Below are 14,906 nucleotides of genomic sequence, written 5' to 3' on the forward strand. Positions count from 1 at the left end.
AACATTCAGTGTTAGATGAATTGGCCGTGTCTGCAGAGAAAAATTCGGATCTTGATTTGTAGTTCTGTGAATTGCTTTTCAGTGGGTACTGTGAAGTTGTGTCCATGCAAACCATATTACACACTAGGACCATCGGAAAAGTATCTTTCAGACACTGCTGCTAATTTTGAACTTCATTTACATGCAATAACAGTGCTATTGACTGTTGTTTTTTGTTGGGTTTGTTGTGGGGTTGTTTTTTTTTTTTGTTTGTTTTGTTTTGTTTGTTTTGTTTTTTTAACAGATACTAGGAATTAAAGCCTTTAGTACAGTTTGTAGCAACAATTGTGCTATTAAACTGGTGTAACAGCTAAAAATTTAACAGCTAAACATTTCACGTATCAATTATCAATGCACATAGGTGTCAATGCAATAAACTCAAATGCATGATTGGCCTGGCCCATAGGAATGCATAAAAACAAATGAAAATAATATATCATCAGTGAAATAAGTGGTCTTTTATTTTAATCTCATTGCCAGTCACAGCTGATACATTGGTAAGAGTTTCCTATTCAGAGTACTCTATTACAAGAAAGCTAATTCATTTGAACAGAATCTTTGGGTTACATTTGCATTGCAAGCCTTCTTTATTTTACTTGTGAGTAGCATATATAGTGCACTGTCTAGAGGAACATTGATTTGATTTTAACTTTTTGATTTTAAAAGAGCAGGTGACGAAGAAGCACAAAACACACTAACCGAAATTGTGATAACCCTTCTGTTTACAAAATTAGAACAAAACAAAAAGCAACACAACTTTTAGAAGAAATTTAAGTCTTGCATTGTGGAGTTCTAGCTGATTCTCTACATCCACCCAGGAAAAGGAGGAGTGTCTGTGCTGTAGTTCAGAACTCTGTCCTGGCTCCTCAGATGAATGCCAGATCAAATATTGAGTCATCACTGAAGACCTGTTTAGGATTTCTGTTGTGTGGGTACAATGTGGGTGTTAATGCACCTGGTAATGCTATGTAAGTGAAACTCATATAAGCAGATCTAGACCCATGTTTGCCATTCTTTTTAATTCTATTACACAAAACGCACAATTCTGTTATTCGGCAGCAACAAAGTGCAATAGCAAGAAAATGCAGTTGTACACATTTAATCAGTCTCACAGGCTGGTTTTTGGTGTACCATACAGTGGGGGAGTATTTCAGAAGGCCTGAAGGACCTTTGAATTCTCTTTCAGGAATTGCAGGTTTTGATGTGTTACTGATAATGAGCTGGGGAATATATTGTACTAGGACTTGCCAGAGATTGTTATAGCAATTGGATGATAGTATAAAAATTTTAGGTAGACAGCTGCAGTGGAGAATGTTGTTACAATTACTTTAAAAAAAAAAAAAGGTACTAACTGGAAGACCATGTAACAAATAGGTTATGAAAAGCCAGTTATGGAAATTCAATTATTTAGGAAATGTGCCTGTATATTTAGCATTTGTAAATGTACTGCTTTTCACTGCTTCCCCTGCAATTGCTTTCCTCATTACAAGCAGTGAGTATATCAGTAGTATAAGCGGACATGGAGGTTGAATAAATCTGGTGAAGTGGTGCTAGCTCAAAGGTGAACATGCAGTTAATTTGCACAGTGATGACAGCTCTTCGTTATAATTCCTTTAGGCCTACCTCTGCTCATTCCATTTTTGAGGATTGTACTTAATAGCTGGTATCCAGAAACATTACATAAGGACACTGAGCCAGTTCATAAAACCATATATTTTTATAGTCTAATATCTGCTTTTTCAGGCAATAATTAAGAGGGTGAATTATTCTCCTGTGATCCTTTTCCTGAGGGTTACAATGCGAAAATAACTCAAATGTTAAGAGCACTATTGGTGTACAGAATAGCTATGGGACAAATAACTGTATTCTTAATTTGGTTCCGAGAAAAATAATGAATATAAATTCACTGTATTGTAAGCACAAATAAATGTGCATCTTGCCATCCAAATAATGTGCCTAACCTCATCTGGTCAGGATGGTTTCAGTTCTACAAAGAAAGAAAATTGATAGCCATTATTACCTATGTACAGTGTAAAGCCCTTCCATAATTCTCTGGATATCTGCTCCTCAGCTTCAAGAGTTACTGGAAGAGTTACTGATCCAGTGGACTGGATCATTTGGACAATTGTTTGCAGTGCAGAGACCCTAAAGTACTCTCTCAAGTCCTACTGAGACAAAATCATCAACACCCTGTTCCTTTTTGAAATACTGTCATGTTGGGTTACTGCATTCTTCTTAGTCAAGGGAAAATTCAAATTCAATGGAAGGATTTTTTAATTTTTGGGGGATGGTAAGAAGTCAGTCCACAATGGCTTTTTATAAAGGAATCAAAGCTTTAGGACCCAGGTATGCTTTCATGTAATTACCCGAGCATTTGCTTACCTCCAGCTATACAAAAGCACACACTTCTACCACTGATCCTCCCAGCTTTCTAGAACCAAGTCATGGTTACTCTTAGTTGTTCAAGAAAACATAGTTAGCAACCACTTGAATATGTTCTATACTTATGCCTAAGTTTAGATATTTCTTTAATAACCTTTCTTTATCCAGCTGTTTTAATTCACCAGTGGGTTTCTGTCGTTTTCAGAGAAATAGAAAAAAAATGTATTTTTAAAAAGCTTTCTTTCTTTGAATGCATTGCAGGTATTTATTCAGGCAGTTTGACATTTTCAAGGTAGATTGGTTCCTTCTCATCCTTGAAACAATTATGATAGATACTCTAGCTCCCAAATAAAGCTTCTAAAAGCTCAGGTTTACACGTCTCCATTGTAAACCATTGCAAATAACTGTCAGAATTAACCTCAAAACTAATGGCTACATAAGAGCATTGTATTTTAAAATGAATTAGAGGTTTATCTTGCTGAGTTCTATTACATTATCTTAGTGCTGTTTTGCATAAGACACATGCAGGAAGGACTCTTGTGTAGCTCTTAAAAACCAAGTGGTAAAAAACTTTTCCTTCTAGATTGTTTCCCTTACAGTTGGAACAGAAATGTGTCTCACATCAATGCTGTTTCCCTTGCCTCTTACTTCCATTCAGCTGTTTGAGTACTTTCAGTTAAATCCATTAGCTTTAGAAGTTAAGAAGCTGACAGAATAGACTGAATTGTACTACTATGAAGCCGTTAGATAAAAAATACTTAGGCAGTCCTTGGAAAAAAAGTCTTGCTGATCTCCAAACAGTGGGCCTTTGAGAAATGAGAAACAGTGCAAGCTTCCACTTTTTCTGTAAAAGATATTTAACTTTGCACTAAAATGAAATAATATTAACCGAGTGGAGTGCAGGGCTGCTGAAAAGTTCCTGATATTATTTTTCTTTCCATGTAAGCAGTCAGCAGTGTCTGACTAGGTGTCCAATTCTCATTGTTATTATTCTTCTTCTCACTAATGACTAATTTTATATTGATCCCTGACAGAGCGAATAAAACTTCATTGTTTTTAATATTTAGGGTTGGTTGGGGTTTTTTGGATAATGATGCTATGGTCATGCAAATCTGTGCTCAGTGTTCTAGTTATTCTGCTCTCATTGCTTCTGTGCTCAATTGTGAGCCTGCTGCCAGCAGGAGATGCTGTGGGAGGGAGATTCTGATTGCTGAAAGCAAGCCATAAATCCCTGTTGAGTTTACGTGGCCTGGTGTCCTGCCCTAAATAGTCTCCTTTTTTTCTGAGAGGGAATCATTGAAGGGAAATCACACACAAGGGGTTCTCTCACTGTTTTTCTGTCAAGTGGTTTTATGCTGTGTCATCTTTTATCCACTTAAGAAGCTATTTTTTCAAACTTCTATTTTAATGTAGTAGTTTTATAGTGAAAAAGTTTTCTTCTAGTTGTTTTTCTTCAGAATGCTCTTTTCCTAGCTTTTTCTGCCTTGTGTTTCCCAGTGAATATGCTTTTTTCATTTTCTTCTTCTAATCTCAGGGAGACCAACTAATGTTGGAATTTGTTCCAGCAAAGATAAGCGGATTTTTGTCTGTCTTCATTTCCAGTGTATAGTTTTTCTCCTTTAAAATATTTTCCTTATTTGAAATGGATCAAGGTTAGGAAAAAAGAGTCCAAACCATATGTTAACCACCTTCCCCTTGGTGCAGTTCTAGGAACTTTTCATCAGAGAGTGTCAGCAGTGGTTCTCTGCCAGGAAAATACCTTTAGATTCCACAGGCTCACTCAGAGGATGTTTTCTTCCTGCTGTGGTGTTCTTCCTTCGAGTTCAGGAGGATAGTATCTTTGAAAAGATGAAAAATTGACTGAATGAAGTGTTGACCCAAATTCTCTTTCCCAAGGTTCAGCTTGGCTAGTCTAACACAGGCGCTGTTGCTTTTTACTTTTGTGAACAACTGAAAATATTACTGATAATATTGGTAGATGAGATGGAAATACTGGTTTTTGTTCTCAGCTAATTGTTTGGTTTTTTTTGAAGAAAGGACAATAAATAATGTATTCAACATAGCAACCTAGAAAGAAAAAGGCTACCAGGGGAATCAGGATGTCTTGTAAAAATAAAAGTAAAAACACAGCAATTGTGTCCAGTGTTCACGTAGTGTCAGCTACTGCATTAGCTTTCTAAACCATTTATCTGTCTTGTAATTGATATAAGTGAAGCACTAGAAATTAAAGTCCTGCTTAACCTGTAAAACCATCATCTGTAAACCCAAACACAGGACTATGTTAAGTATTTGAGGACTGGACAAAACTGTTAAACTGGAAATCAATATTAAGTTTGGAACTTGCACGATGGTAACTCTCCATGTTTTTCATGTCTCAAAAACTGGTTACCAATACATACTAAAACCACAAATTAAGATTCTGCTTTCTTAGTAAATTAATGTTGCAGCTATTATTTTAAATTATTTTCATGTTGCATCTTTTCTTTTTCTCACACTGTTCCTATTCCCAATTTTCCCCATCTTTTCCTATCTTCTTTCTCCCTTTAGCATCCTGAAGTTTTATTGAGTCATCCATCCAAGCCAGTAAGTTCCCTGGCAAACTGAGAGGCCAACCCCATTTATTTTTGTGTGTTGCATGTCTGTTCACTTGTGCTTTCATATCTGAACCAACACAGAGTATGCTGGTGGATTACTTTAGTAGTGGGTATGGATAGTGTGGATGCAAACAAAATGCTGTGATATATCTGACCAGTCATGCTCAAAAAAGCCTTCTAAGATGCTTTTACTTTTTGGCTGTGTTGATCTAACTTCATTTTTGTTTGGACAGCTTAATAGTGTACCATTTTTTTTGTTTTCTTTTGCTGCAGTTGCTTGAAGTGTCCTGTAGCTTTTCTTTCATCTCCATTGTCCATGCATTTTCACAGCAAGAATTTAGAATTTCCATGCAAATCAAACTGCTTGTGTGAAAGTATTCTGTAACACCATGTCCAGCAGTGCATTAGAAATAATAAAGTTACACCAAGTGAAAGATTGCTCAAAAATTTGTGTAACCATTAAGCTCACTGGTACTATGTCGGTTTAATCTTGGATCCTATTACCAGCCTTCTGTTTGATGTCAAAGAGCACTCCTTTCAAGGAGTGTTTGTATAATAATATCTTGACACCATAAATTACATAATCCAAGGTGGTTTACATCAGAGATTTCTTTTGTGACTGTGTGCATAAAAAAATCATGTTACGAAACTTTCAGGAGGCTGATATCTGCGTTATTCCTGACAATGTTCAGGGTAAATGTAGCTGTTTATCCTGACAATCATTGTCTCGAGATCAGATGATTGCTGGTGCTTTTAATACTTCAGTTCTTGTGACATCCCGTATTAGAAATTGTTTGAATAGAACATATAATACAGACACTGTTGGATAGAAATAACTCTGAAAAAAAACTCCCCCAAACCTGGGAAAAAGTGATAGGAAAAGGATGAGGAGAACTGGTAGATTAGTGAATCTGCCTAGATAAGAAGAGTGGAATTTGAACCTGGTTTTAAATAACGTTGATGAAAGGTTGTGGAAATGAGCTATATAGTACAAAAGGATTGTGCTTGGTGCAAATAGGCAGGAGAATTTGTGCCCAAGTGAGCATATTGTCTGTGAAATCTGTAATAGCATTCAAAAATTCTGAGAGTCCCCATTACTCTGAAGTCAGAAAATACAAAATGTGGGAACAAACTCTGTGTTTTACTGCCCCGTATGATAGAGCCAACATAGAGGATAGTGTACAAGAGTCGATGTGTGGCTTTTGAAATTCCAGTCCTGTTGATGGCTCATGACAATGTCAGCATCAGCTTTTGCAGTGGAAAGTTGAAAGGTTTTTTCCCCCCTGATTTCTTATACCTAAAAAATTAAGCTTACCTACTCTGTTCCTCCCAGAAAACTAGTTAAGTTAACATTCATTTTGAAAAATTAAAGATCCTAAAGTTAGGAAAAGGTCAATGCAATATTGTGTGGCCTTTCTCATTTTTCATTGTGAGGAAGTCGTTATAACATTTTATAACTAAATAATTTTCTGCCAGAGTCTTGCAGTCTTCCATACTGCCTGAAAAATGCTCCAAGGATGAGCCAGAGATATATAAGGAAGATGATAATCATCTAGAGAAATTAGATGATGAAGTATTTTTTTGTAATAGTAGGAAAACATTAAGTGAATAAGGCAGGATACTTTTGCAGCTCAATTTTTTGCCTCACAACAGGTGTAATAACGCATCTTCATTTCCCACTGGTGGCATTTAGAAGCGGTTAGTTACCATTTGCCAAGAAATAGCCTACAGTCACGATTAGCGTGACAGAAAGAAAATTGGGAAACTATTTCTTTTTCAGTGCCGTTTGTGTAAGTAAGGCACAGAATCATAAGCTGAGTAGCAAAAACCAAATACTGGCTGTCTGATCGTTACTTAAGTAAATCCCTTCAGCACATTAAATGAAGCTCTGTTTCATTAAAAGAGTAACCTCTGGTCAGGTGAGTAGAACCTGGTTCAGAGGAGACATGGGTGAGGGGACTGCAGCAGGCCCGCGAAGGCAGCTGTCACCTGGGCATTTGCCTCCCGCCTTTGTGCACTTTTTATATTGCTGTAAATTTCAATGAGAGCAAACAGTTAGTGTTTAATAACGGCCATGGGAGCTCATCGCTTTCTGAAGAGATCATTTTTTTCAACAATGACTTTTCTCAAGGCGTCTTGCTCTTATTCAGACTTCCCGGCCTTCTTTATTGAATGATTCCAACCAAATGCTTGCTTATTCAGTGCCAAAAATTTAAGAGTCACGTTATCAGAGACTAACCGTTTAAAAGATTTTGTCAATAATAAGGCAAGAAACAACTCTTGGTGACAGACTCAAGTTTTTCTGACACATAGTATATCAGAGAATTCTCTGAGCCTCTGACTTCCGGTACAGCCTTTTTGAAAAGCTGTTATAGCACATGGTGTTCAGAGCATTAGAACTAAAGGAGGAACAGGTATGCTCATTTTTCAAATTTACAATTGTTTTGAAACCAATAAAGACATGATAGAAGGCAGTGCACACATTTCATCACTTGAATTGCTGCCTTCGCAATAAGAAAAATTAAGAAAATGGTTATATTTGTTTGTCTTTTGCAGTAAATAGTCATAATATATTTTTCAATTTGTGTGTGCACTTACTATTTTTAGGAGATGTGAGGCACACCTGGAGGTAGGAGGGTGGATTAAATTGGGATTTCAGATACTTAGGAACCTCTGCTTTGTGGCCAAAAGTTCTTGGCAACGTTTGTACATGAAATGTTAAACTGAATTTGCTGTCTCAGTTCATAGGTAAAAGTAGAAAGTGTTTGCTGTGAATTATTTGCTGTTTGATTTAGTTAATCTCTTAGGAATATTGATTTGGAATCTTAGTCATAATGTTTGAAATTTTTACTTACATTTTAGAACCTTTAAATCAGACCTGTGTTATTGTTTTCTTTCCTGCCTCTGGCACACTTCAAGCTATGTATGATCACCTTTCCTCTTAGTTAAGACTTTTTTGGCATGAGAAATACCAACTTCAAAATTCTTTTAAATGTGTTTTGTCATCTTCTCCTTTCCATCTGTAAGTAGTGGTTATTTGTGTGAAACACTGGTCATCTTTGTTTTAGTTGTAGAAGTTGGCTTTGTCAGCTGATTTTCTGTGGAAGCAATAGAAGTTGCAGTACATTTATTTGAGGAACAAGCCCTCTTTCTTGTATTCTTTAGGTATTGAAGTGCTCACCCCATCAGTTACCACATTCCAGATGGGAAATGATGCCTAAGAGCAGAAAAGCAGAAAGCTGTTAACCCACCTCTTATAGTCCCTCTTAAGAGCTTTGAGATCATATCCAGAGTAGTAACCTTAAACTGAATAGTAAGCTTAAACTATTCTCAGTCTTGAAACACTTAGCATTTGAAATTATATTCACACCGGCAAAGATCAATGCTGATCAGATGAGTTTTGCTTAATAAAAGCATAGCTTAAGAAGGTGCTGCTTTCTAGCTACAACGTTGCTGTGTTTCTTAGGCAGACCAATGCAGAATCAAACGTGCAAGTTTGGTTGTGGTCTTGAAAGCAGTTTAAATTCACGTGTTTGACTCCACACTGCAACAGACCTGGAGAGCTAATGACAGGCTCAGTAGTAGCAGTTAAGAGGTTTAAAATAGCCTGTAATCAAGTAAATTCAATGGCCTCTAGAGGCATACCTTTTCTTATTTCCATTTGTCAGAAGAGAAAGTGCGATGTTCCTTCACCCTAAGCAAACTGTTTTTTTCAGTTTATTTAATTTTCTGTCATACTTTTACACATTTTTGTATTTGTTTGTAACTATATTAAGAAGTTGCAGACTTAAGAATACTCTCTAAGGCAGAGCTGAAAGTTTAACCTATCGAAATGCATTTTTAATAGTTTCTTCATACAGCAGAAACTATTTTAGTGCATTTGTCACTTTACCTGTCCATTCTGTTTCAAAAATGAAATTACTGCCTTATTTTTGAATTTTTGTGCACCTTTGGTGGGTGGGGGAAGTTGTATGTGGGTTGTTTTGATTTAGAGGTTTTTTACTGTGAATATCAGAATTCATTATTTGTGTTTAAGTTTTTTGTGTGTTAAAAAAAATCCCACTGAATAATTTTACACAATGTTGCATTGGGAAGGTAGCCAATTTCATCTGTTCCAGATCTTGATGTGAGTTTGTGGGAAACCTCTAAATGCGCTGGTTTTCTCTCCTATACAATAAATGAATCCAGTAGGATTTTAGATATGGTCATGTAACACGTATTTTGTACATAACCCACAAAATGGACCAAAGTCACTCAGTCAGTAATTCACAACTCAGGAAGTGGTCTCCATTTTACACCATATCACATAACATTCTCTTTGTGTTAGGTGAAAGTATCTGTACTTATGTGCATTATATACAAATAACATGTGTTACATGTCTTAACTAATAATTTATGTCGTGTAAATATCCCTTTCGTTCTATAAGAACCAGACACACTGACTTGTTGGCTAATTTTCTAAAAAAGAAAATTGATTTCCTCTTCTCAGTAGAGTCTCTTGGGTTGTTGTGGAGATGGTTTTATTAGCACAAAGTAATATAAATCAGGACTGTCCTGACAGTAGAATTGCATTAGGTCTTATAACTTATTTTGAATTAGAGAGTTTAGTAATCCAGGCTAACAGCCTAGCTTTGCTTTTTTTTCCTAAAGGCGTTTCTTGATTATCTGACGATGTATTTTGGATGACTTTAAAGAGCCTGGAGGAGTACTTGTTAAAACAAACAATTTGAGATGTTGGAAACATACCTAAATCCAGTACAGAAGAATTCAGGCTCTGCCTCTGGTGAAAATCAGACTGAACTCTACACATAGTGTCTCTTAGGAGAACATAGATGCCCCCCAGTAGGTTTATAGATGTCCCCCAACAGTATTTGGGAGGGAAGAATGGAGTTCTTGTTTGAAATTTAAGCATAGTTGAAAATGAAATGAAATCAAATACTTCCAATTTCCCGCAGGCTGGAAATGCCAGCAAGGCATTTCAGGAACACCCACCACCATTCTCCTTCCAAAGCCAAGTGTGTTCCCTGATGCTTCTGGCTGTTCATGGAAACAACACATTTGTCCGTCTCCTTGCTGCAGCGTCCTCCTGGAGTCTTCATCATCTTGGCCACACATTAATTAGAATTCTTCTTGCTGTAGAGAGGCCTTTCCCAGGGTGTACAATTCACAGTGCTTGTAGGGCAGTGAGGAGTCTGGAAGCATCGTCAGCCCTGACTCCAAAGGCTTTTTGAAGCTTCCAGGCTCACCAGGGATGCACTTGGAGCCGAGTCTCAGTCAGAAGCGCAGAAGCAGGATTTTCAGACTTACAAGCTCAGTGACAGAGGAGTGGCGGGGTTTGCCTTGAAAGTCACTCAGAAGTAGGGAGCCTTTGAAGTCTTCCTAAGTGCATTGCCTTAGGAAAGGTTTCTGCTCCTCCAGGATCTGCAGACATGCGGCACTCCTGCTGAGTTGTCTCTAGGTTACCTGAGGATTGCCAGGCATTTTGTTCTAGGATAAAATAGTGTGCAGGTTATCCAGCTTTCTGGAATTCCTGCTTAAAAGTATTTAAAAAAAAAAATAAAAAATGAAAACCAAAACAGTTTAGCACTGACCCTCAGGAAGGAGCTGAAAAATCAAGGCCCTGGAACATGAAGTGTTCGAGTGTTTGGGAAACCCAGATCCATCGCTAGATCATAGTCCCAGTAAAGACAAGCATCACGACGTTCTTCAGTCCTAAAATATTCTCCTCTGACATTCTCCTGGATTTCACTAGAATATGGCCTTGGCGAATCTTGGAGCAAATTAAAACCAACAGACTTCAAGGTGAAAATTTTGTGGTCAATGAATAAATATTTTCCTCCAGTCTTATTTTATTGAATAACTAAACAGACAAGTGTATTTTTGCTGTTTGGTCCTTTGGAAGCAGTAGCTTCTAACCCTGAGTTTTATGCTGCTACAGTTCTGTCCAATTACCTTTAAAAGCAACGGAGTCCTATACTATAGGATTTAAACTTACTGTGCTTTGGAGCAGAACACTGGCAGCTTGTAAAACAGCTTTCCACAGCTACACACAGAGAGGGGGGGAAAGTCTGTAGTCTCATTTTCTGTTGCAGGTTTGTTTCAGAGAAGAGAAGAGAAAGGCCTTGAGTTTGCAGGCAGTGTTGGTCAGCAGAATAGCTCCTCCAAAGCTATTTACTCAAGCAAATTTGAGCAATTCTGAAATAGCTTTAATTAATACCAAAGAGCAGTTCAAGATCCAAGAGCAGTGGGGTAAGGGGAGAGTGAAAAGATTCCTTGGTCTACTGGTTTAAATTCCATCTTAAATACTGCCTCTTCTTTGTCTTTAATATGCTTGGGAACTGATGAATTAATTTTACTAACAAATTAGTTTTAAAAACAAACAAAACCAAACCAACAAGAAAAAAAAACTCTTCATTGTGATAATTTTATCCTGATTCCTCTGATGCTTTTTGTCCCCATAGCCTGATTTTGAAATGTTGGATTTCCTAGATGACTAGGCAAAGGTCATTTCAGTAGGCAGCCATACTGATATTAGTGCTAGTCTATACAGCTCAGAACACTGGCAAGGACTTCACTACATCAGCACCATTTGTGCAAATCTATCTCACACTTTGAATACTGATGTAGTTATTGAAGACAGCCTGTGATTTGCTTTTCTACGTTACCTAGGTTAAAAATACTTCAGGTAACTAATTCTGTGGTCATATTATGGTTTTAGAAATGTATTTTAGGCATTTTTATACCCACTCACACTTACTTATCTTCTTCTTTCATTTCAAATAAGTTTAACTTTTCATTTCAAATAAGTTTAACTTTTTTCACATTTTTACTTTTTTCACATTTTTACTTTTTTCCTTCTGTCAATTCTGCTTCAGATGAAAAATTCTATTTTTTTAGAGTAAACTGAAAAATTTAAGTTTGCTTCTGAATTTTTCTTTTCCTAGAAGATATTTCCCCGTACTTAAAAGTAGCATATGCACTGTATGTTCATTTCTGTGTATTAGTTAATCTTGCCATTTTGAAATAGATATCTAGGTAGCCTTTTGAAGTTGTTGCAATATCTGTAAAATATGTATGTGAGAATGAATTACTTTTTTCTGGAACCTTTTTCTTACAGGCTCATGAGGCCACACTGGAGGCGAGGGCCAGCCCAGAGCTCAGTGATCGTATGCAGCAGCTGGAAAGGGAGGTAACACGGTATCGGGAAGAATCTAGCAAGGCTCAGGCTGAAGTGGATCGTCTTCTTGAGATCTTGAAAGAGATGGAAAACGAGAAGAATGATAAGGATAAGAAAATAGCAGAACTGGAGAGGTGAGAATGGTAGAAAGTTACTAGAGGAGCAAAAGAGCTGATTAAAGTTAGAGATAACTGTCAATTTTTCATGTCTTAAAAACCTTATAGTGCCTACTTTGGGAAAGCCTCTTCAGAGTTTTTCTGCCTTCAGTCCTTTATTTTGGTAGGTTGCAAGTGAAAAGGTATCTTACTGTGTGCTTTCATTACCCATCTGCTCAAAACCAGGGCTGATACAGATAGAATTAGAAGGGTAGATATAGGTGTAAGGGAATAGAGACGGTAGGAAAAGCTGCTGACACTGTGGTGTGTTTGGAGAACTATTTGTTCTTTTGATTTAATAAACTCCTCAGGCATGGTTCTCCAAAAAAAAAAAACCCAAGAAAAATTACTTGTAAGAGTTTGTGATACTAGTTACTCAGGTTCTTCTGACAAGTGGCATTGAAACTCTGGTACTGGTAGGGACACTGGTAAACTTCGGCTCCTGTGAGGCCAAATGAACATATTTGCTTTTGTCCAAATGAAGTGTGATTCAGCACTTTTCAGCATTTTCCATCTTGCTGTTGGGAGCCAGGGTGCTCAGATATTTTTTCTAGACTTTAATGTCCCAAACAAAAATTATAATTTATTATAATTCCGTGACATTTGTGTCACAGTTATAAATAGTACATCTTGGGAAAGACCTGAAACAGATTCTGTTTTCTGTCACTTTCTAACCTTACAGTGGAGCAAGAGGGAGTTTCTAGGCAGTAATACCTGTTCATGCTTTTCGGTTACCTTTCACAGTGAAGAATCTTTAATTTGAAACAGCAAACTGGAAATGTGATTATTCCCATTTGCCTCATGCCGGAATAGTCTTTCTAATTAGTATCTGATCACTATTTTACTGCTCTGGATTTAGTGTCAGGAAGATTAGGGCAACTGAGTAGAGGATATTTCAGGTTTTGGCCTATAATCAAAAGAGTTTATAAACTACGAAGCAAAAATAACAAAAAAATAGAAATTAAGATGATGGTACTTCTCTTTCAGATTGACACACAGTCTTCAAAGAGTTAGAAAGGAACTTTTTATTTGAAAAGATGCAGTTCTGGAGATCTCCAAAGCACTTACATTTTTTCATGTCGCAGCAGTAGTTTCTTGCTATTTCAGTCACGGACCAAAGTCTTACTGTATCAGTGAAAACACAAAATCCCCCAAATGACTGGACATCATTCAGTAACAATTTGGTGAATATTTTGACTATTCAGTGCTATCCATTCCTTCTTACCACCTGATCTTCACTCGTAAGAAAAATAGTGATCCTCTTCTCTTTTTAACTTGTTATCTTTTCTACTAGTAATGAGATAAAGTAGAATGAGCAAGCTATCAACACCTGAAGTTCTTTTTCAAGCGGAACTGTGATATAATCACGGCACCGGAGAAAAAGATACAAGGTTTCAGACGCTTTGTAGTGAGGTTTTGAGTAGTAATTTATCTTTTTCTGAATAATTGCTGAAACTTTTATTTGGCCTTAGTTGTTTTTAGCTGCTCCCCACAACCCCTTTTCTCTGAAAGCTTTCTTTCTCCTCGCAAGTTTTTACACAAAACAGGGATTTTATTGTGCCTAGTAAGTGTGTAGGTTGGTCCTGGTTTTATTTACTATGCTAGTTTATAAAGTATTCTTTCATGGCCAAACAGATGTATCTGAGCATGTTACATGGATGTTCTAGAGCTAGAGTTTTGTTTTCCTGAAAATAATAGATAATTTTGCCTTGTAAAAGTCCTTCCTAAGCTGTGGTCCATGCAGAGTGAGCTGGAAATTATCTTGACTTCTAATGCTGCTACAGCTATTCAAACTCTGCTGTGCAAAGAAGAGCCTTAGTGCTGCAGAAGCATTTGTCAGGAAGCAAAAACATGAATATTGCTGTGCCTATCAGGAACTGTTATTATTCTGTTTAGAGCAAGATGAGAAGAAATGAGTCACATTCAGAGAATAACTGTACTAACAAAAATGGGATTTTTCAAAAGAGGGGGTCTCCCCGGAGCTTTCCCTTATTTATGGTAATTATATGTGACAACTAGACCGTATATTGTCAGGAGAACAGAAATAGTAACACGGTTTCATCCATAGAAGAGAAGAAATGAGTCGCTTCTTAGGGAGGTATGTATAGGGGAACAGAGAAGGAGAAAAGATAGGAGGAGAGGAAGATGAAATGAAAAGCAGAGAACTGTTCTCTTAAGCCTTTTCAATGATGGCAAAGTTGCCTTCAGCTCAAATTAAGGCAGAAAATGCTTCCACTCTTCAGTAACTGTTACAGTTGCTGGGTGTGGAACTTGGTTTTTCAGCTGTGAATGGGAGGAAATATGTCAAAAAATAATGTATTAAATATGGTGCATGCTATACAAAAGTTTGAAGAATACTCTATAGAGTCAACACGTGATTGAAAGCACAAGCTCATTAATTTATCTTCTCTGGGGCAGGCTTTTGACTTTTCTTATGGGAAGGTGGGCCATAAGTTCACATTTCTTCTGTGGGTGAACAGCCCTGTAATTTTTCTTTCTGTCCCCATACTGTGATGGTGTAAAGGGTTTTGTAGCTGTCTGGTTGTTCACTTTCTTTAT

General features: G+C 37.0%; 1 protein-coding gene across 24 annotated transcripts in view; it reads left to right on the forward strand.

The window, feature by feature from the left end:
- The window catches only part of ERC1 (ELKS/RAB6-interacting/CAST family member 1), a 293,279-nt gene that overhangs the window by 116,220 nt on the left and 162,153 nt on the right, over positions 1-14,906 (forward strand). For 14 of the 24 annotated variants that reach the window (XR_010467217.1, XM_065035838.1, XM_065035852.1 and 11 more), the window contains one exon: positions 12,133-12,326. Coding sequence is in view for 23 of the 24 variants with exons in the window: in XM_065035838.1 (XP_064891910.1) it covers positions 12,133-12,326 (194 nt within the window). In the remaining variant the exon portion in view is untranslated. Of the gene's footprint in view, positions 1-4,968; positions 5,005-12,132; positions 12,327-14,906 lie in introns of all 24 variants that reach the window. The other 10 variants (XM_065035804.1, XM_065035905.1, XM_065035828.1 and 7 more) reach the window with 1 other exon arrangement.

The sequence above is a fragment of the Columba livia genome, chromosome 1, assembly GCF_036013475.1.
Source record: "Columba livia isolate bColLiv1 breed racing homer chromosome 1, bColLiv1.pat.W.v2, whole genome shotgun sequence".
NCBI lineage: Eukaryota > Metazoa > Chordata > Aves > Columbiformes > Columbidae > Columba > Columba livia.